This window comes from Xenopus laevis, chromosome 8S (genome assembly GCF_017654675.1).
Source record: "Xenopus laevis strain J_2021 chromosome 8S, Xenopus_laevis_v10.1, whole genome shotgun sequence".
NCBI classification, from domain to species: domain Eukaryota; kingdom Metazoa; phylum Chordata; class Amphibia; order Anura; family Pipidae; genus Xenopus; species Xenopus laevis.
This window is the reverse complement of record NC_054386.1, coordinates 11545224-11564790: the sequence shown is the minus strand read 5'-3', so window position 1 is coordinate 11564790 and position 19567 is coordinate 11545224. Positions and strand designations below refer to the sequence as shown.

Below are 19567 nucleotides of genomic sequence, written 5' to 3'. Positions count from 1 at the left end.
GAGCAAACAGATTTTTTTATATTCAATTTTGAAATCTGACATGGGGCTAGACATTTTGTCAATTTCCCAGCTGCCCCTGGTCATGTGACTTGTGCCTGCACTTTCTGGCAGACTGCTGTTTTTCCTTCTCAATGTAACTGAATGTGTCTCAGTGAGACATGGGTTTTTACTATTGAGTGCTGTTCTTAGATCTACCAGGCAGCTGTTAATTTGTGTTAGGGAGCTGCTATCTGGGTCCTTCCCATTGTTCTTTTGTTTGGCTGCTGGGGGGAAAAGGGAGGGGGGTGATATCACTCCAACTTGCAGTACAGCAGTAGAGTGATTGAAGTTTATCAGAGTACAAGTCACATGACTTGGGGCAGCTGGGAAATTGACAATATGTCTAGTCCCATGTCAGGTTTCAAAACAGAATATAAAAAAATCTGTTTGCTCTTTTGAGAAATGGATTTCAGTGCAGCATTCTGCTGGAGCAGCACTATTAACCGATTCATTTTGAAAAAATTTTTTTTCCCCATGACAGTACCCCTTTAAATAAGAAAGGGCAACGCAAGAAGAATGGAGCCCTCTGGTAGGAGGTGTATAAAGTAGGAGGAGCCAGTTTGCTGTCCTCCTGTTGTTGTTTACTTAAAACTCCCTAAATGCGCCCAATGGCCTTCCTGGTGTATATACCAGCATGAATATATTAATATTAGAAATAATATTGAGGTCAGGCAATGTAGACACTGCATCTCTATGAGTTTGTGATTGTGTGCACAAGTATCTATTGTAGCAGTTAAAAGAATGGCCACTGAGTTATTCGATCACATTAGCCTCTAACTCATGTCACTGCTGAGCCAAACATCTCACAGAAACTCATCATCTATTTTACCATCTCCAGTTATTATATCAGGGGAAAGTAGCCTGGTGATTGTGTTCATCCGCTCTTCAGGAGAGAGAGAAAAAATAGTCCCATGAATATCTAATTATATTACATCGTGCGAACTCTTTTACTGCATCTATAGTGAACCACTTTGTCATGCTTTTTACGTGTGTACTTTGCTTTCATTAACTTGCCCTCAGAAATACTTAAAGAGTGTTTTCCTTCCCTAAGCACAAGGCAAGAAGCTGGGAAAGACCCGGTATCATGGGGCGTAGAGATTGCAAACCCCAAACCCACGTACAAGAGGAGATGCGAGTCAACCAAACAGACAAACGGAAACGCCGGCTCTTGCTTGAGTGACGGGAAAGGCAACCAATCCAAAGGCGAGTTCTCGTTCCAAAAATCGCCGGCAGCCAATAGCATCAATGCATCAGGTTTGGTTGTCCTCTAGCCGCTGTGACTGAGCCTGTTGTAGTGAGACAGAGTGGCCAGTGCGGGCGGCGATGTGACGGAAAGTTGGTTTGTTCTTCATAGCGGCTACCGTGGCCACCGGAGCTAGTTCCAGGCGGGCATCAGAGAGACCGAGTCTCCCAGGGAAACTGCTTGGTCTATTGGGCGCCTCCTGTTATACTTTCGCCGCTGATAAGGGGCGCTCTGAATGCCAGCCATGATCGAGAAGGGGGCAGAAGTATCGGCCAAGAGAAAGGGCAGGAATAACGCTGCCAACAGCAAAAGTTTGGGCCCGAATGTGAATGGCAGTAACTCGTGGGAGGAAGGCAGCTCGAGCTCCTCAAGCGATGAGGAACAGGGTAGGTCAGCAGCATGTGGTAGCCTCGAACTCACTCCCCTTCCATTGCCCTTCCTCCTCCTCCTCCTCCTTCTCTCACCCAACCTACACTTTCTGCTCATCCCTTTCCCTCTCCCCTTACTCCCCAATACTCCAGCTATTCCCAAGGCTTCCTTCGTTCCCCACTTGCTGGCCACCTACAACTTCACGCACCCCTGTAACCAAAGGCATCCCATGGTCATGGGGAATGATGGGAGTTGTAGTTTAAAATCCCCCCTTGTTGTTCACCTTTGAGTTAACTTTTAGTATGACGTAGAGAGGGATATTCTGAGACACTTTGCTACTGGTTTTCATTATTTATTATTTGTGGTTTTTGAGTTATTTAGAATATAGTCCATGAGCAGCAGTTGAGATGTATATACGTGTGTGTGTGTATATATATATATATATATATATATATATATATATATATATATATATATATATATATATATGTGTGTGTGTATATATATATATATATATATATATATATATATATATATATGTGTGTGTATGTATATATATATACACACACACACTATGGATTATTGCATTCTGGGTAATGTAGTCCATGAGCAGCAGTTGAGATAGAAATATATTACTAAAGATTACTGCATTCTGGGTAATGTAGTCCATGAGCAGCAGTTGAGATAGATAAATATTACTATGGATTACTGCATTCTGGGTAATGTAGTCCATGAGCAGCAGTTGAGAGATATAAATATACAACAATGGATTACAGCATTCTGGGTAATGTAGTCCATGAGCAGGAGTTATTACAACTCTTTCAAATGGCTATAATTCTAGTCACATGTTAACTACTTGGCAGCTTCACCCCCAAACTACCCCTCAGACTTACCTTCTCCACTCTCTCTGGTCATGCAGGTGGTGGGGGCATGCGGGTCGGCCTGCAGTTCCAAGCAGTAGTTCCTGAATTTGACCAGGGTAAGTTCCATCTCTTTTTCTGCTTCCTTTACTGTTGTAATATTGTCGGCTGTGATAGCCTCAAACGCGCACTTGCCACTTCATTTGTTCTTTATTTCCCATCATGGTAGAAATGTGGGTCTGGCAATCTCTCTGTGCTATTCTATGACTTCTGTTATATGCTTTCTGGTGAATGCCTAGTGTTGCATTTATTTTCTAATTTTGCATTGATTGAAATAGCAACTTTTTCCTCCTACCTCGTACACCTACTGTTCATTGGAAGAACAGCAGGGAGAAAACGTGTTTTGCAAACGTGCTGCTGGAAAATGAGATGTTCTCTGAGAATCCAGTGGATCTGTCTGGCTACTTGCAAAGCAGTCAGTGTGGATTGACAGTTATCTGGCTGTTTATCTGCATTGTGATTGAGGATTTAATGTGCCAATTGCACATTTGGTTTAATAAATATAAGATCTGGCCAATCTCTGGCCTTCAGGCTGTTGTTTGACTTCAACTCTCGGCAGCCAGGGGCTGTATTGCAGCATAGCATGACGGGTCTAACAACAGAACAATGGGAAGGTAACCGGATAACAGCTCCCTAACACAAGATAACAGCTGCCTGGTTGATCTAAGAACAGCACTCAATAGTAAAAACCTAGAAAGTCAAATGCCAATTTCAAAATGAACTGCAGAACTAAAGCTGGTTGCACAAAAGATGCAGATATTTTGTTCTTAAGGGGATTCTGTCATGATTTTTATGGTGCAGGTTTTATTTCTGAATTACACTTTTTACACTGCAAATAAATCACTCTACCATGTAATATCTAATTCCTGAACCAGCAAGTGTATATTTTTTTATTTAATACCGGTGTGTAGGCGCCATCTCTGGTCATGTGCTTTCAGAAAGAGCCGGCACTTTAGGATGGAACCGCTTTCTGGCAGGCTGTTGTTTCTCCTTCTCAATGTAACTGAATGTGTCGCAGTAAAACCTGAATTTTACTATTGAGTGCTGTTCTTAAACCTACCAGGCAGCTGTTATCTTGTGTTAGGGAGCTGCAATTTGGTTACCTTCCCATTGTTCTGTTGTTAAGCCTGTGGGGGGGGGGGTGATATCACTCCAATTTGCAGTACAGCAGTAAAGAGTGACTGAAGTTTAGTCAAGTCACATGACTGGGGGCAGCTGGGAAACTGACAATATGTCTAGCCACATGTTGGATTACAAAATTAAATATAAAAAAATCAGTTTTCTCTTTTGAGGAATGGATTTTAGTGCAGAATTCTGCTGGGGCAGCATGATTAATGGTTAAGATTTGAAAAAAAAACATGTTTTCCAATCACAGCATCCCTTTAAAGGGCAACAAAGCCTACCAGTACAACTCCAAACCCCAACAACCTGTGTAGTTGAATCTTGCTTGTACTGCAGTTGATGCTTGATGGTAGAGCCTGGTACTTGTCGGAGTGCTTCATTTTCCAAAGTCGCCCGAAGTTTCCTTGTGAGGTAACGTCGGACGACTTCGGAAAATGAAGCGTTTAGAGTGCCATCCCGCCATCGATTTAGATTCTAGCCAGCGGGAAGGCTTTTTGGGGAGATTAGTCATCCGAAGGATAGGCGATTTGTCTCCGGGCGATTAAATCTCCCCGAATCGTAGCATGTGCCCTAAAGAGTGACTGTTTATCAGAGCACAAGTCACATGACGTGGGGCAGCTGGGAAACTGACAATGTGTTTAGACCCATGTCAGATTTCAAAATTAAATATAAAAAAAATCTGTTCTGCTGGAGCAGCACTATTTTGAAAAAAAAAAATAAATAAATAAAGAATTCCCATGACAGTATCCCTTTAAGTTTGGTTTGTGCATTGTTTGTGCAGACTATTTGCTTTTACGAGAGTAGCTGCTGCATTACTGGTTTGTTTAAGGAATTCTCAACGGTTTATGATGTCATGGGGTGCAGCTGTATTCCAATTTGTGGAAAATGCCTCTGTGGAGGTATGTAGTATGGCTTGCCCTGTTTGTGTATACTATATATAATATAATAAATTAAGCTACTAGGTGTTTATAAATGCATATTTATATTATTGCTGAATGCTGTATTAGAGGTTTCCCTGGAAAAGAGCGCAGACAATACCTTGCAGTTTTTTCTGCTGCTGCGACTCTCCGGGGATGTCCGCTGTGACTGAATGGGGTGCACACTCTCGTCCCTGCTGCAGATGCAGTAATTTCGCAGCCTGTTGCAGCTTACATCATCGGAGAGCTCTGCTGTGCCTAATTTGATTCCGGGTGCTTTGATCCTTCAAAAATCTGGGTCACCTGGAGCCAAGTCTTTGTGTATTTAAATATAATTTTGACTGTTCTATAATAAAAATGTATTTTTCAGATTTTTATTGACTTCTAAAAAAACAAAAGTTGCAAAATAAATAATGCTTAAATAGGAGCTGTAAAGTATCAATGTTTTGGTGTATCTCATTCCATTTTCCCATTTTTTGGTGCAAGGGTCTTAGGACAGGGATCCCCAACCTTTTGAACCCGTCAGCAACATTCAGAAATAAAAGGAGTTGGGGAGCAACGCTTGCATGAAAAATGTTCTTGGGGTGCCAAATAAGTGCTGTGATTGGCCATTTGGTAGCCGCAATGTGGAATGTCAACCTCCATTGAGGCTCTGTTTGGCAGTACACCTGGTTTTATACAACCAAAACTTGCCTCCAAGCCTGGAATTCAAAAATAAGCTCCTGAAGCTAATAAGTTTTGAGGCCACTGGGAGCAACATCCAAGGGGTTGGAGAGCAACATGTTGCTCACGAGCTACTGGTTGGTCGAAGTACTGCCTCTTTGAAAAAATTCTTCGACCCTCTAGTTCGCCACCTAAAACCTACCGAGGCCAATGTTAGCCTATGGGGAAGGTCCCCATAGGCTTCCTAACAATTTTCTGACTGAAGGAATATCCTTCGATCGATGGATTAAAATCCTTCGAATCGTTCGATTATTCATTCGATCGTAGGAATATCGCAAAATCGATATTCGAAGTCGAAGGATTTTACTTAGACGGTCGAATAATGAGGGTTAATTAACCCTCGATATTCGAACCTAGGTAAATCTGCCCCTAAATTCAGTGCTTCCTGTTTAGTTATTTAAAGGGGTAGTTCACCTTCAAAACACTTTTTTTTTTAATTCAATTCAGTTGGTTTTTGGATTGTTCCCCAGAAATAGACTTTTTTCAGTTACTTTCCATTCTTTATTTTTTTACTGTTTTTCCAAAATATAAGTTTAAAGTCCAATGTTCCTGTCTCTGGTGATTGAGTCTGACAGCTCAGTAATTCTAATGCAGACTCCGAACTGTTACAATTTTGCAACATTTAGTTGATACATTTCTCAGTAGCAACTATTATCAGTTCTAACAGCTGCCTGTAATTAAACCCATATAGTCTGCTCAGCAGGGACAAAGATAAGAAATGTATCAACTTAATGTATCCATTTAGAATAGTTTACAGGGTCGGCGACCCCACATTCCCAGGGCTGCTTCCGAAAGGTGAAAAATGACACTTTAATATTAGGAAAAACGGTGACACATAGAGAATAGAAAATCGTTGGGAAAAGTTATTTCTAGTGATCAATCTGAAAACAACTAGTTGTTTGATACATGTAGACTAGATGGGGACAGTGCTAAATATCCTGTGGGTATGCAGATGCAAATGAATGTCATTAACCTCTTTGTTATATAAATCAGACCAGTTTAAGTAGTAAAAAGTTGTATTGTGTGTGTGTGGCCTGAAACCATGAACCTCAAGCACAAAGACCAACAAAAGCAACTTTACATGTTGTGGGCCAATTATTTCCCATACCACGTTTGAAGTCTGCATTATAATAAAATGATGTCTGTGAAATTTGTCATCCCATGAGCAGACATGGGGCCTTAAATTATTTTCCTTAGGCCTCCAGTAGGACAGCACTGGCTTCATTTCAACTTTGCAGGAGAGTCTCCCAGCGACAAATCTCCTCTTCTTCGGGACAACTAATCTCCCCAAACTGCTTTCCACTGGCTAGAATGCAAATCGCCAGCGAGATGGCACTCAAAGCGCTTCATTTTCCCAAGTTGTCTCACAAAGAAATTTTGGGCGACTTTGGAAAACGAAGCGCTCCGAGTGCCATTCTGCTGGCGATTTAGATTCTAGCCGGCAGGAGGCAATTCGGGGAGATTTAGTCGCCCGGCGATAAAACGCCTCTTCTTCAGGGCGACTGAATCTTCCCGAATTTGAGAGTGTGTCTCTTCCCTTAGGCCTAAGTTGTTCTTTCAAGCATTTTTTTTTTTTTACTGAAAAACACCAGTACCACTTTTGCCACATATTTTCCCCATTCATGTGAATGAGATTTGGGCACTTCTCGGCCACGCTGAGCAGTGGCGCCCAGTTATCTTACAGATCAGCTGCTGTGACTGATGGAATTGCACTCGTCTTCAATCATGATTCAAACAACAGTGTTAAAGTACAAGATTTATAGTCTAATTGGCTCCCTAACACATCTATTATTAGACTCGTCTGAGAATTTCATTTGAAAACCCAGGAATTTTATGATTTTTTTTCCATTACCTGTGTAAGTTGTAATTGTTTAAGGAAAACCATACCCCCCAAAATGAATACTTTTTTAATGGGCTTGTGTGACCTAACATGTATGTTTTTTTTGTGTGCACCGTGAATGCTAGGATCCCAGGGGGTGGCCCTTATTTCTTAAAATGGCAATTTTCTATTTATGATGACCCAATGGCACATACTACTAAAATATAAGTATATTAAATATTAATAAGTATATTACTAGAAAAATGGTTTATTTACATGAAGCAGGGTTTAACATATGAGCTGTTTTATGAAATATGTTTTTTTTTATAGAGACCTACATTGTTGGGGGCTTATAGTTTTCCTTTTATAAAATATTCATATTTTTCAGAAATTGTTTAAATTTTTTCTCTGGAGCCCCCCCCCCCATTGAGTGCAGTGGTATCTTAGCCAGGAGCAGGTAAGGTCAGTAGCAAATGGGGTGTCTTGATTAACACTGTTTGTGTCTATGTGGGAGAGGATGCCAACTAGCCACCCTCCAGTGATTATAATATCTTACATGAGCATAGTTGAAAAACTAGATGGAAGATATTTTTATTCATAAGCACCCGTAGTTTTTCTGGTACATAAAGGGATCCTGTCATCGGAAAACATGTTTTTTTCAAAACACATCAGTTAATAGTGCTACTCCAGCAGAATTCTGCACTGAAATCCATTTCTCAAAAGAGCAAACAGATTTTTTTAAATTCAATTTTGAAAGCTGACATGGGGCTAGACATTTTGTCAATTTCCCAGCTGCCCCTGGTCATGTGACTTGTGCCTGCACTTTAGGAGAGAAATGCTTTCTGGCAGGTTGCTGTTTTACCTTCTCAATGTAACTGAATGTGTCTCAGTGAGACATGGGTTTTTACTATTGAGTGTTGTTCTTAGATCTACCAGGCAGCTGTTATCTTGTGTTAGGGAGCTGCTATCTGGTTACCTTCCCATTGTTCTTTTGTTTGGCTGCTGGGGGGGGGAAAGGGAGGGGGTTGATATCACTCCAACTTGCAGTACAGCAGTAAAGAGTGATTGAAGTTTATCAGAGCACAAGTCACATGACTTGGGGCAGCTGGGAAATTGACAATATGTCTAGCCCCATGTCAGATTTCAAAATTGAATATAAAAAAATTGGTTTGCTCTTTTGAGAAATGGATTTCAGCGCAGAATTCTGCTGGAGCAGCACTATTAACTGATTCATTTTGAAAAAAATTTTTTTCCCCATAACATTATCCCTTTAATAGAATTTCACTGGTCTAACTGGCTAATTCCGGTCTGAATCAGCAATTTACAATGCGCTACTAACAAACAGCATGGTTGGGTTGACCTAGAAAGGTACATTTGAAAAATTTAATTTAATAGAATCTGAAACAGCAGCTGGTATGACTTTGCGCTGTATTTGCGGACAAGCACAGTCCTATCCAATCTGGTTCTATTTGCCGACTAATAGCTCCTCCCCTGTCCCCGGGAGATTTTATTTCCCGGCAAGAGAACTGTGCTGTTTTTAAATAAGCCAGTGTTTTATATATGGGTTGTTCTATGGGGTATATTTTTTATGCAGACCTTCTGTGGTGAGATGTATAGTTTTCTTTAAGATCGATGGCAGTAATAATAATATTGTAGAATAAACACAGCAGGGGTTGCCACCTATCTATTTTTTTTATTTTTTGGATTTCACAAATTTACCGGGTTAAAATTAGCTGCAGTTTGAAACCTGGACAGCCCTCTTACTCTACTTTTTCATACCCTGCCCAGATCTTCCACTATAGAAAGATGGCAACCCTAAATACAGCAGGGAGCTATTACACATGCACAAACCGAATAATAAAATTAATTCAATTGTGTTGTGTGCAGCTGCCCTTAAGGGTAGAATTACACGGACATTTACGGCGCGATCCGATGGACTCCGACAAAACGCCGGCGTCAAATCGGATGCGACGGAAATAAGGTAAGTAATAGCATTGTCGGATGGTGTCGCAGCGTTGATGCGACACGACTGTCGGATGCAGACGCTGCATCTGTGTCCGAAAGTTGTCACGTCGGATCAACACTGCGACTTCATCTGATACTTCTATCTCTTACCTTATTTCCGTCGCATTCCGATTTTACGCCAGTGTCTTGTCGCAGAGCATCTGATCGCGCCGAAAACTTTGTGTAGTTCAACATGGTGTCTTTGTTGCAGTGATTGTTTTCTTTTAGGGATGCACCGAATCCAGGATTCGGTTCATGATTTAGCCTTTTTCAACAGGATTCGGATTCGACCGAATCCTTCTGCCGGGCCGAACTGAATCCTAATTTGCATATGCAAATTAGGGGCGGAAAATTGAGTGACTGTCTCAAAACAAGCAAGTAAAAAATATTTTCCCCTTCCCATCCCTAATTTGCATATGCAAAGGATTTGGAGGTTCGGCCGAATCCAAAATAGTGGTTTTGATGCATCCCTATTTTCTTTACTGTATATATGGCTCCCAGCTTGCCCGAGCACTACCTAAACTTGAGTAGATTTCTATGAAAGTAATCGTACAGGTATGGGACCTGTTATCCAGAATGCTGAGGTTTTCCGGATAATGGATCTTCCTGTAATTTGGATCTTCATACGTCACTAGAAAATCATATAAACATTAAATAGGCTGATTTTTCTTCCAATAAAGATTAATTATATTTAAGTTTGGAAATACAAGCTACCGTTTTATTATTACAGAGAAAAAATAAATCGTTTTTAAAAGTTTGGATTATTTGGATAAAATGGGGTTTCCAGCTAACAGATCCCATACCTGTATATATTTTCGAATATGGCTCCAAAACCTGAGACATTTATATAACCATCATGCTGCATGGCAGAAGTTGGCTTAATTCACACATTTCACATCAAATGTCTGTACAAACAGAAGAAATGCAGATCAAAACCATATGTTTTGTTTGTATTGTTCTCTCAAAACGTTCCAGGAATAGTGACTTTGTAGCTGAGATTATCTTGGAAAATGCACTTGACTATATATATATATTTTGTTAAAGGTATACTGTCATGGGAAAAATGAATCAGTTAATAGTGCACTGAAATCCATTTCTCAAAAGAGCAAACAGATTTTTTTTATATTCAATTTTGAAATCTGACATGGGGCTAGACATATTGTCAATTTCCCAGCTGCCCCAAGTCATGTGACTTGTGCTCTGATAAACTTCAATCACTCTTTACTGCTGTACTGCAAGTTGGAGTGATATCACCCCCTCCCTTCCCCCCCCCAGCAGCCAAACAAAAGCACAATGGGAAGGTAACCAGGTAGCAGCTCCCTAACACAAGATAACAGCTGCCTGGTAGATCTAAGAACAACACTCAATAGTAAAAACCCATGTCCCACTGAGACACATTCAGTTACATTGAGAAGGAAAAACAGCAGCCTGCCAGAAAGCATTAGTCTTCTAAAGTGCAGGCACAAGTCACATGACATGGGGCAGCTGGGAAATTGACAAAATGTCTAGCCCCATGTCAGATTTCAAAATTGAATATAAAAAAATCTGTTTGCTCTTTTGAGAAATTAATTTCAGTGCAGAATTCTGCCGGAGCAGCATTATTAACTGATTCATTTTGAAAAAATTTTTTTTCCCCATGACAGTATCCCTTTAAATATGTTCCTGTAGTCGGTGCAGCAGTTTAGCGCCCCCTTAGGTTGTCTGTTGGTTATGCAAGTTCCTTTTTCGGTGTAGCGCATGTCCAGAAAAAAGTAAGCGGTGGATTCCAGGTAGTCGGTTGCTCAGACTTTTGCAGCTCAGTAGACTGTATTTTACTTTATGTTCCCAAGTTGAGTGTAATTTCAACACCTCCGAGCTAGCAGCTAATGGTAGCTCTCTGGAGAATAGAGAAGTACAGTTCCTGCTGTGTTCTGCAGATGCTTTGTGAAAATATTATTTTTAGAACTGTTCTATTGCTAATTCAATAACCTAATCTCTAAAACAGCATATTCCCAGTTTACGGCAATAGAAGTACAGCGGAAATATGACCATTCTGAATAAGCAGAATAGTCACTTAATGCAAACATGGCCTCCCAAAGGCAACGACATTCTATAGGCGCATGTGAACCTTGCTCTATTTACTCATGTGGTGGTGGTGTTTTTATTCAATTTATTGACTCTTCTAACCTTTTTCATCACACAAATTGATATTAAATATACTTGTTTAAGCACTGCCCTTTAGTCAAAACACTTAAAGGGGTTGTTCACGTTCAAACACTTCTTCAGTTCAGTTGGTTTCAAATAGACTTTTTCCAATTACTTTCTATTTTCTATTTGTGACTGCTTTTCTAATATTAAACAGTAAAGTTTCATTTTTCACTTTCTAAAGCAGCTCTGGGCCCCCTCCTCTCTCTTTGTGACAAATGTATCCAATAATTACTACATGGCAGCACAGAAACCAGTGCAATTAGCATCAGAATTTAATAACCAGCAAACCTGTAGCATCAGCTTATATAACAGGGGAAGCTCATTTTCTGCTGGATAATTAGTGACAACCCCTAAGCTCAGCTTCTCAACAGCTGCTCAGAGCCCACTGAGCATGTGAGTGTCACAGACACTTTCCAAGATGGTGACCCCCTGTGACAAGTTTGAAGTCCTGGATCATTGCTGCTATTGACAAGCTGAAACGTTAGGCTGGTGAAATAAGTTCAGTATATAAAATATGGCATTTTTAGGGTTTAATTCTCCTTTAAGCTTTAGTTCTCCTTTAAAGGGCATGTAAAGTCTTAAGTAGAATAAGGCTAGAAATGCTGTATTTTGTATACTAAATATAAACGTGAACTTACTGCACCACAAACCTAATCAAACAAATAATTTATGCTTTCAAAGTTGGCTACAGGGGGTCACCATCTTGTAACTTTGTTAAACATCTTTGCAAGACTAAGACTGTGCACATGCTCAGTGTGGTCTGGGCTGCTTAGGGATCGTCATAAACAAAGCTGCTTGAGTTCTGCATGGCTGGGAAGTAAGACGGGGGCTCCCCCTGCTGTTCATAAGTATGATTGTTTCCCTGCTCAGCAGTTAGGGACCGTCTGAAGGGTAAATGCAGTAAATGAAGGGAGAATTTCACTGCATACAGTCTGTTTTCTTATAAAAACGGTACACATTTTTTAATTAAAGTATATTGGAGATTGGTTTCTTTTTCATTAAAGAAAGTAAAAATGGGATTTTATTTGTTTGCCTTTACATGCCCTTTAAGGCTTTATCGATCCAAACACCTGTTACTTGCAACTCACATTCCAGAAAAGAGGCACTGGGCATTTAGGGGTGACAATCCTACAAACATCACAACCCCTCCAGCCTTACATCCTCTTGATAACAGTGGGAATTACCTGGGGCAAGTACTTAGGAATTTTAATATCTGCTACAGTGCTTTTTGTTCGTCGTACAATAATATATTGAAAGAAATCCTGTCTATAATCTTCCTGGTTTTTGCATTTGCCTGTTTTCCCTTTAGATCCTTAATGAGAGGAAAGCAGTTGTGGAAATAACGTTTAGATTACTTATTTTGACAACGCTAATGAGCAGGAGCATCACAACTGTCTCCCTCTTGTGTGACATCTCTAATGAGAGATGAGATTCCCCCAAAGCAGATGGAGGAGTGCAGTTCTCTCAGGAGGTCACCACTTTATAGAAGTTTCTACTGTACCTTCCAATTCTCCATTCTTTTTTTTTTTTGTATTTTAAGGGGCAGATTTATCAAAGGTCGAGGTGAATTTTCGAATGAAATAAATTTGAATTTCAGGTACTTCAACTAGGAAATAGTCCAAATTTGGTTTGAATCTGAAAAGAATTTGAATATCAAAATTTATCATGTCGCTTTAAAAAATCAACTTCAACCATTCGCCATCTAAACCCTGCCTGTTTTAACCTATGGGGGACCTCTTAGAACCCATTTGGAGTCAATTGGCGGACTTTGAAAATTCATAGTTTTTTTGGGGAAAAACTTTGATTCTGATTTGATCGAATGCACTAATCCTTCGATTCGCATGATTCGAATTCGGCCGAATACGGACCTATTTGATCGAAAACGGACCTATTAGACCAAAAAAAAAAAACTTTGACTTAATTTCGGTTGGTCTTTTTGAATTTCGAAGTTGTTTCAAATCGAAATTCGACCCGTGATAAATATACCCCTAAGTGATTGAGTATTTTGGAATTATGTCTGTGCCAGTTGCTCGAATTCAACAACCAAGCCAAGATATGACGAAGCATGATAATTAACTGAGATTATACTAAACCTATTCAAATGATATACAAACAATAAAATGATATAAAGTCTGTATAGGTAAAATAGTACAGTAATGGGCAGATTTATCAAGGGTTAAATTGAAAATTTTAATTTTCAAGTTATTTTTTATGGCCAAAACTGTCAAATTCGACTAGGGAATTGTTAAAATAGATTCGAGTTTTTTTAAAAAAAATTCGAATTAGATTTTTAAGATTTATCATACTCTGGCCCTTTAACAACTCAAATTTGACTATTTGCCACCTAAGGGTAGGACTACAGGGATGTTTTCGGCACAACGCGATGCGAGAAAGCATGAGACAAATCAAATGCAACGGAAATAAAGGCAAGGGATAGAAATGTCGGATGAAGTTGCAGCGACTTCATCCGACATTTCTATCTCTTACCTTATTTCCGTCGCATGCTTTTTGTCGCAGCGCGTCGGATCGCGCCGAAAAAGTCTGTGTAGTCCTACCCTAAAACCTGCCGAATTGCTGTTTTAGTCAATGTGAGTGATACAGGGATTAATTTGTAGTTGTTTGCAGCCTTCCTGATATTCTAGGTTTTTTTCTGAGAAAAAAACTCGAATAGAGTTTTTAAAACTTGAACCGAATTCGATTAAAATTCTATTCAAGTTTTTTGGGTTCGATCCTATTCATCCGAGTTTAGAAAAATATATAAATTTTGATTGGTCGAATTTCGAGTTCATGGGCGTTTTAAAAATCTCACATGAATTTGAAATTCAACCCTTGATAAATCTGCCCCTAAGGTTTGGAAACCCTCTATATATGTTAGGGCCGTTATATATATATCTATATATAGATATATATATAGATATATATATATCTCGATTTATAGAGCTACGTAGAACAGTTATGTTGCTGCCGTAGTTTATTGACAAAGAGAATACCCCCTCCTGCCATGATGATTGAGGTTCATAAATGGGAAAATTTATGGGGAGAATCTACATTTGGAATGGATCTCGTAACCCAAATTGCTATCCTAATCCATGTTGCCTCACTATGACTTCAGCGTTCTGTAAGTGTTGGAAAGTTTGTATTCATTTTCCGTATGTAATATGTAATTGCATATTTACTGCAGAGCAAGGTGCAGTGGGGTTAAACTGCAGCTCTCTACAGTACGGAAATGAACTTTATCCTTGATTCTGGCCACAGCACCAGTGCCATATTTCCATTTCATTTGGATATCTTTAGTTTGCTATATACAAACGCCGTTGTCTGATTATTTGCTTTTTGATAGGTGTATAGTTGGTGTTGCTTATCTCTGCAGTGATTGGCAAAGGCAATAAGAAAGCATTCACTGATATCTATAATTATATCTATATATAAGGAGTGTTCATTGCACCCAGGACTGTCCCTTACATTGTATCTTTAAAGGGATACTGTCATGGGAAAACATGTTTCAAAACGCATCAGTTAATAGTGCTGCTCCAGCAGAATTCTGCACTGAAATCCATTTTCAAAAGAGCAAACAGATTTTTTTAATATTCAATTTTGAAATCTGACATGGGGCTAGACATATTGTCAGTTTCCCAGTCATGTGACTTGTGCTCTGATAAACTTCAATCACCCTTTACTGCTGTTCTGCAAGTTGGAGTGATATCCCCCCCCCAGAAGCCTAACAACAGAACAATGGGAAGGTAACCAGATAGCAGCTCCCTAACACAAGATAACAGCTGCCTGGTAGATCTAAGAACAGCACTCATTAGTAAAATCCAGGTCCTACTGTGACTGATTCAGTTACGTTAAGAAGGAGAAATAAAAGCCTGCCAGAAAGTAGTTCCATCCTAAAGTGCAGACACAAATCACATGACGAGGGGCAGCTGGGAAATTGACAAAATGTCTAGCCCCATGTCAGATTTCAAAATTGAATATAAAAAAATCTGTTTGCTCTTTTGAGAATTGGATTTCAGTGCAGAATTCTGCTGGAGCAGCACTATTAACAGTATCCCATGACAGTATCCCTTTAAAGAAAAAATGTCCATAACTGTCATTCCTTTCCTTAAATTTAGAAGTTTTTTTCGCAGTGGACTATAGTTGTTAAAATCTAGTCTGTCTTCAAAGCCTCCCACTTGTTTGCTGAATCAGTGTAGTGAATGGCAACTACTGATTAAGCAACAAGGCACATCTATGGGCAGACTTATAAAAGGTTGAATTTCAAATTCATATTTTCGAGTTTTTTTATGGCCAAAACTGTCAAATTTGACTAATGAATTATTTAAATTCGATTTGAGTTTTTTTTTTATAAACATTCAAATTCGATTGTTTGAGATTTATCATACTCTGGCTCTTTAAAGGAGAAGGAAAGGCTAAAATTCAGTAAGCTTTATCAGAAAGGTCTATATAAATACACCAGTAAACCCTCAAAATGATGCTGCTCTGAGTCCTCTGTCAAAAGAAACACTGCATTTCTTTCCTTCTATTGTGTACACATGGGCTTCTGTATCAGACTTCCTGTTTTCAGCTTAAACCTCCTTGCCCTGGGTGTGCGCATGCTCAGTTCGCTCCTCCCCCCTCCCTCCCCTTCTCTGCTGTAATCTGAGCTCAGAGCTATAAGTGAGCAGGGAGAGACTCAGGCAGGAAGTGATGTTACAACAAGCTAATATGGCAGCTGCTATACTAAACAGACAGCTTCTGTAGCTGTTTACTCAGATATGGTAAAGCATTATACAGAATAAATATAGTATTATAGCTTGCACTATTGTGGCTAATCTATTGACAATAAACATCTTTCCTTCTCCTTTAAGAACTCAAATTCGACTATTCGCCACCTAAAACCTGCCGAATTGCTGTTTTAGTCAACGGGAGACGTCCTGGGATCAATTTGGAGTTGTTTACAGCCTTCCTGACATTTTTTCTGAGAAAAAACTCGAACCCAGTTTTTAAAACTCGAATCAAATTTGATTTGAGTTCTTTTCTTATTCACCGGAGTTTAGAAAATTTGATTTTTTAAATAAATTTCGATTGGTCAAATTTTGAGTTCATAGGAGTTTTAAAAAAAAAACTCCCATGAATTTGAAATTCAACACTTGATAAATCTGCCCCCTAGAGGCAGATTTATCAAGGGTCGAATTTCGAATTCATGGGAGTTTTTCAACTCACATGAATTAAATTTTACTCTAAATTTGAACATTTGATTAGTTATTAATAAAATTGAATATGAAAAACTCTGAATTTTACCGACTCGAAATTCTAATCGCATTCGACCAAACTCTATTCACGTTTTATCTCGAGTATTCGAGTATAAGGAATGCTGCAAACATTTCCAAATGGGTCACGGCACCTCCCATTGACTTAAACAGTAATACGGCAGGTTTTAGTTGGAGAATAGTTGAATTTGACTTCTAGCCTATGATAAATCTCAAAATCTAATTTGAATTTTGAAAAAAAACTCGATTCGAGTTTGAATAATTCCCTAGTCGAAATTGACAGTTTTGACCAAAAAAAAAAATTTCAATTCGACCCTTAAATCTGCTCCTAATTTTACCCTGTTTTGTGCAGGTATAGACTAAAAAGAAAATTCTTTCTGTAGCCAGTCTAGTTCTGGCTGCTTGTTTGGTTCACAAGCAGAATGGTAACAATTGTGAAGACGTGCTGACTTATAACTCCGGTGTGGATCCTCCCAGGGTCGGACTGGGCCGGCGGGACACCGGGAAAAAACCCGGCCAGAAAACGTATTGCGCCCACACGCCAGCGCACAGGAGCACACACGCGATGTCACTCCCCGCCAGGGCCGCCCGGAAAGTGCAATGCGCACAAACGCACACGGCAGCAGCAGCGCGGCAGGGGTGGCCGGGTAGGTCTGGAGGGGGGCCCTGGACAGCAGCCCCGGTGGGCCCCTAGCCCCCTAGTCCGACCCTGGATCCTCCTATATTCCCAGACAGTCATATGTTGCCATATGTACCGATCTTGGATGGTGTGAGATTTACTGATTGTGACAGAGACAGACAAGCACAATGCTCTTTCTGTGACCAGCTTTAGAAGCCTAAATTCCATTTAAAATTGAATTTCTAAAGCATTTTATTTTTAGAATATCTAATGACGGGGAACTTGGCTAAGGAAATGCTGCCAAAATAGCTATAATTTAAATGTGAATATTTGGCTGCACACTGCGGAACACAGGCAAAGGGGAAGACTGCTGATTGGATCTTTTGATTTTGATAGTTCTGAGGAATCGGACTATAAAAAACATGGTGGTGACTTTTAATTATTTTTTTTCTACAATATGTATGACGTGCATCAGTGCTGTTGCCCTGTTCCCCCAGAATGTCTTATGCTTTAAAGGAACAGTAACACCAAAAAATTAGTGTTTTAATGTAATTAAAATATAATGTAGTGTTCTGCACTGGTAAAACTGATCTGTTTGCTTCAGAAACACTACTATAGTTCATATAAACAAGCTGCTCTGTAGCAATGGCAGAAATTGAAAAAGTCTATATGGCACAGGTTAAATAGTGGATAACAGATAACACCATTATGTTCTACAGAGCTTATCTGCTGTGTAACCTGAGCCTTTTCTCCTTTGAATGGCTGCCCCCATTGCTACACATCAGCTTATTTATATAAACTATAGTAGTGTTTCTAAAGCAACTCACCAGTTTTACCAGTGCAGGACAATACTGCATTATAGGTGTATTACTTTAAAACACTTTAAATTTTTTGATGTTGCTGTTCCTTTAACAAAGAAACAGGTTAGAAATGCTACTCATGTTTTGGGTTTCTGTACCAGTCCATGGCAATACAGCCCTGAGCCTCCCTTCCCTATGTTCATGCTGTGTGGGTATGGCAGGGAGATACCTACCAACTGTCCCGTTTTTAGTGGGACAGTCCCGATTTTGACAGCTCAACCACCAGTCCGGGATTGTTACTGAAATGTCACTTTCTCTTTGATCTCCTGCACTGAACAGCCATAAAAAGATACAAGGTTTCTAAAATGTAATTGGCTTTTGTCAGAGAGCCTAAACTATGTGGCAGGTGCACTTGGATGCTTTTGTAACAATTTAAGATAAGCAAAGAAACAATTGTAACTATTTAAAATAAGCATGTCTCTTGGGGGAAAGTCTGACTTGCAGCTTAATGGGTAATTCACCTTCAATAGCATTAAAACCACATAAATGTGTTCAAACTTTCATTTATCTGTGTAAAATGAACATGGTAATTAGGGGGTGTGGTCACAAAAATGGTCCTGGCCAAAAAAAACTTTGTGCCTCTTTTTTTATTTTTGGAGGTATGCAGGGAGACTTGTCACCTGCAGGAACTCTGCACTAGCGGCTGACCACAAATATAGAGGGAATCACTGGCGCTAAGACAGTCAAAATGTGGTCCTCACGTTTCTATAGCATTTTCATGGAAATTCTCATCCAAATTGCTTTACATAATTGCAGACTTACATGCCATAGACGTAGAGATCCGCTTGTTTGGGGAGCTCTCCCCGATATGCCCACATTGAGGCTGATCGATCGTGAGCCCTAGGGCCCAACGATTGGATCATAATGCATCCGATACGGGCGGTCGGATTGCGGGACTGTATAAACGCACAGATGCCGCTGCAAACCGACTGGATTTTTAAACTGCATAATCGAGATCTGGCCGACTTTGGGCCAGATATCAATCGGGGAAGCCCGTTGGATAACCCCACACACAGGCCAATAAGCTGCCGACTCGGTCTATCGGCAGCTTTTATCGGCCCGTGTATGGGGCCCTTTAGACTGGGGCCACATAATACTCTGCAGGCTGAGAATCTGCTGAGCAGCTGCTCCTCTTCTGTTGCGCTGCCTGCATCCGGAATCATTGCCTCTGCTCGGCTCCAGGCACATGCAGCGGATTTTGGTGCCGAATCGCAACATTTTGTATTTCCCACTGAAATCTGCAGTACCTGAAGAAGAGAATGGGAGCAGTGGGGCAGCAGATTCCCCGACTATGACTCTAGCATTATAATTGAAATGACTTGGGAAACCTCCAATGCAGCTGATCTGGAACTTTGTCCTAGTATTCTAGCAGCCGATAAGTGCCCTGATTCCTCCAAGTGATCCTAAAGTGGCCATAGACGTAACAATTAGGATCATACAGACATTTAGAGCTGAGTTGTCATATACAGGTAGAAGCAATAGAATTCCAGGTTAAT

The 19567-nt window shown here is 40.0% G+C and overlaps 1 protein-coding gene across 1 annotated transcript in view; it reads left to right on the top strand.

Annotated features, from left to right (window-relative positions):
- The first annotated feature begins 1072 nt into the window (after positions 1-1072).
- Positions 1073-19567, top strand: part of LOC108699774 (REST corepressor 1-like) — a 33348-nt gene continuing 14853 nt past the window's right edge. Inside the window, exons 1-2 of the mRNA XM_018232323.2 lie at positions 1073-1668; positions 2571-2630. Coding sequence (XP_018087812.1) covers positions 1518-1668; positions 2571-2630 — 211 coding nt within the window. The 5' untranslated portion in view covers positions 1073-1517. The remainder of the gene's footprint in view (positions 1669-2570; positions 2631-19567) is intronic.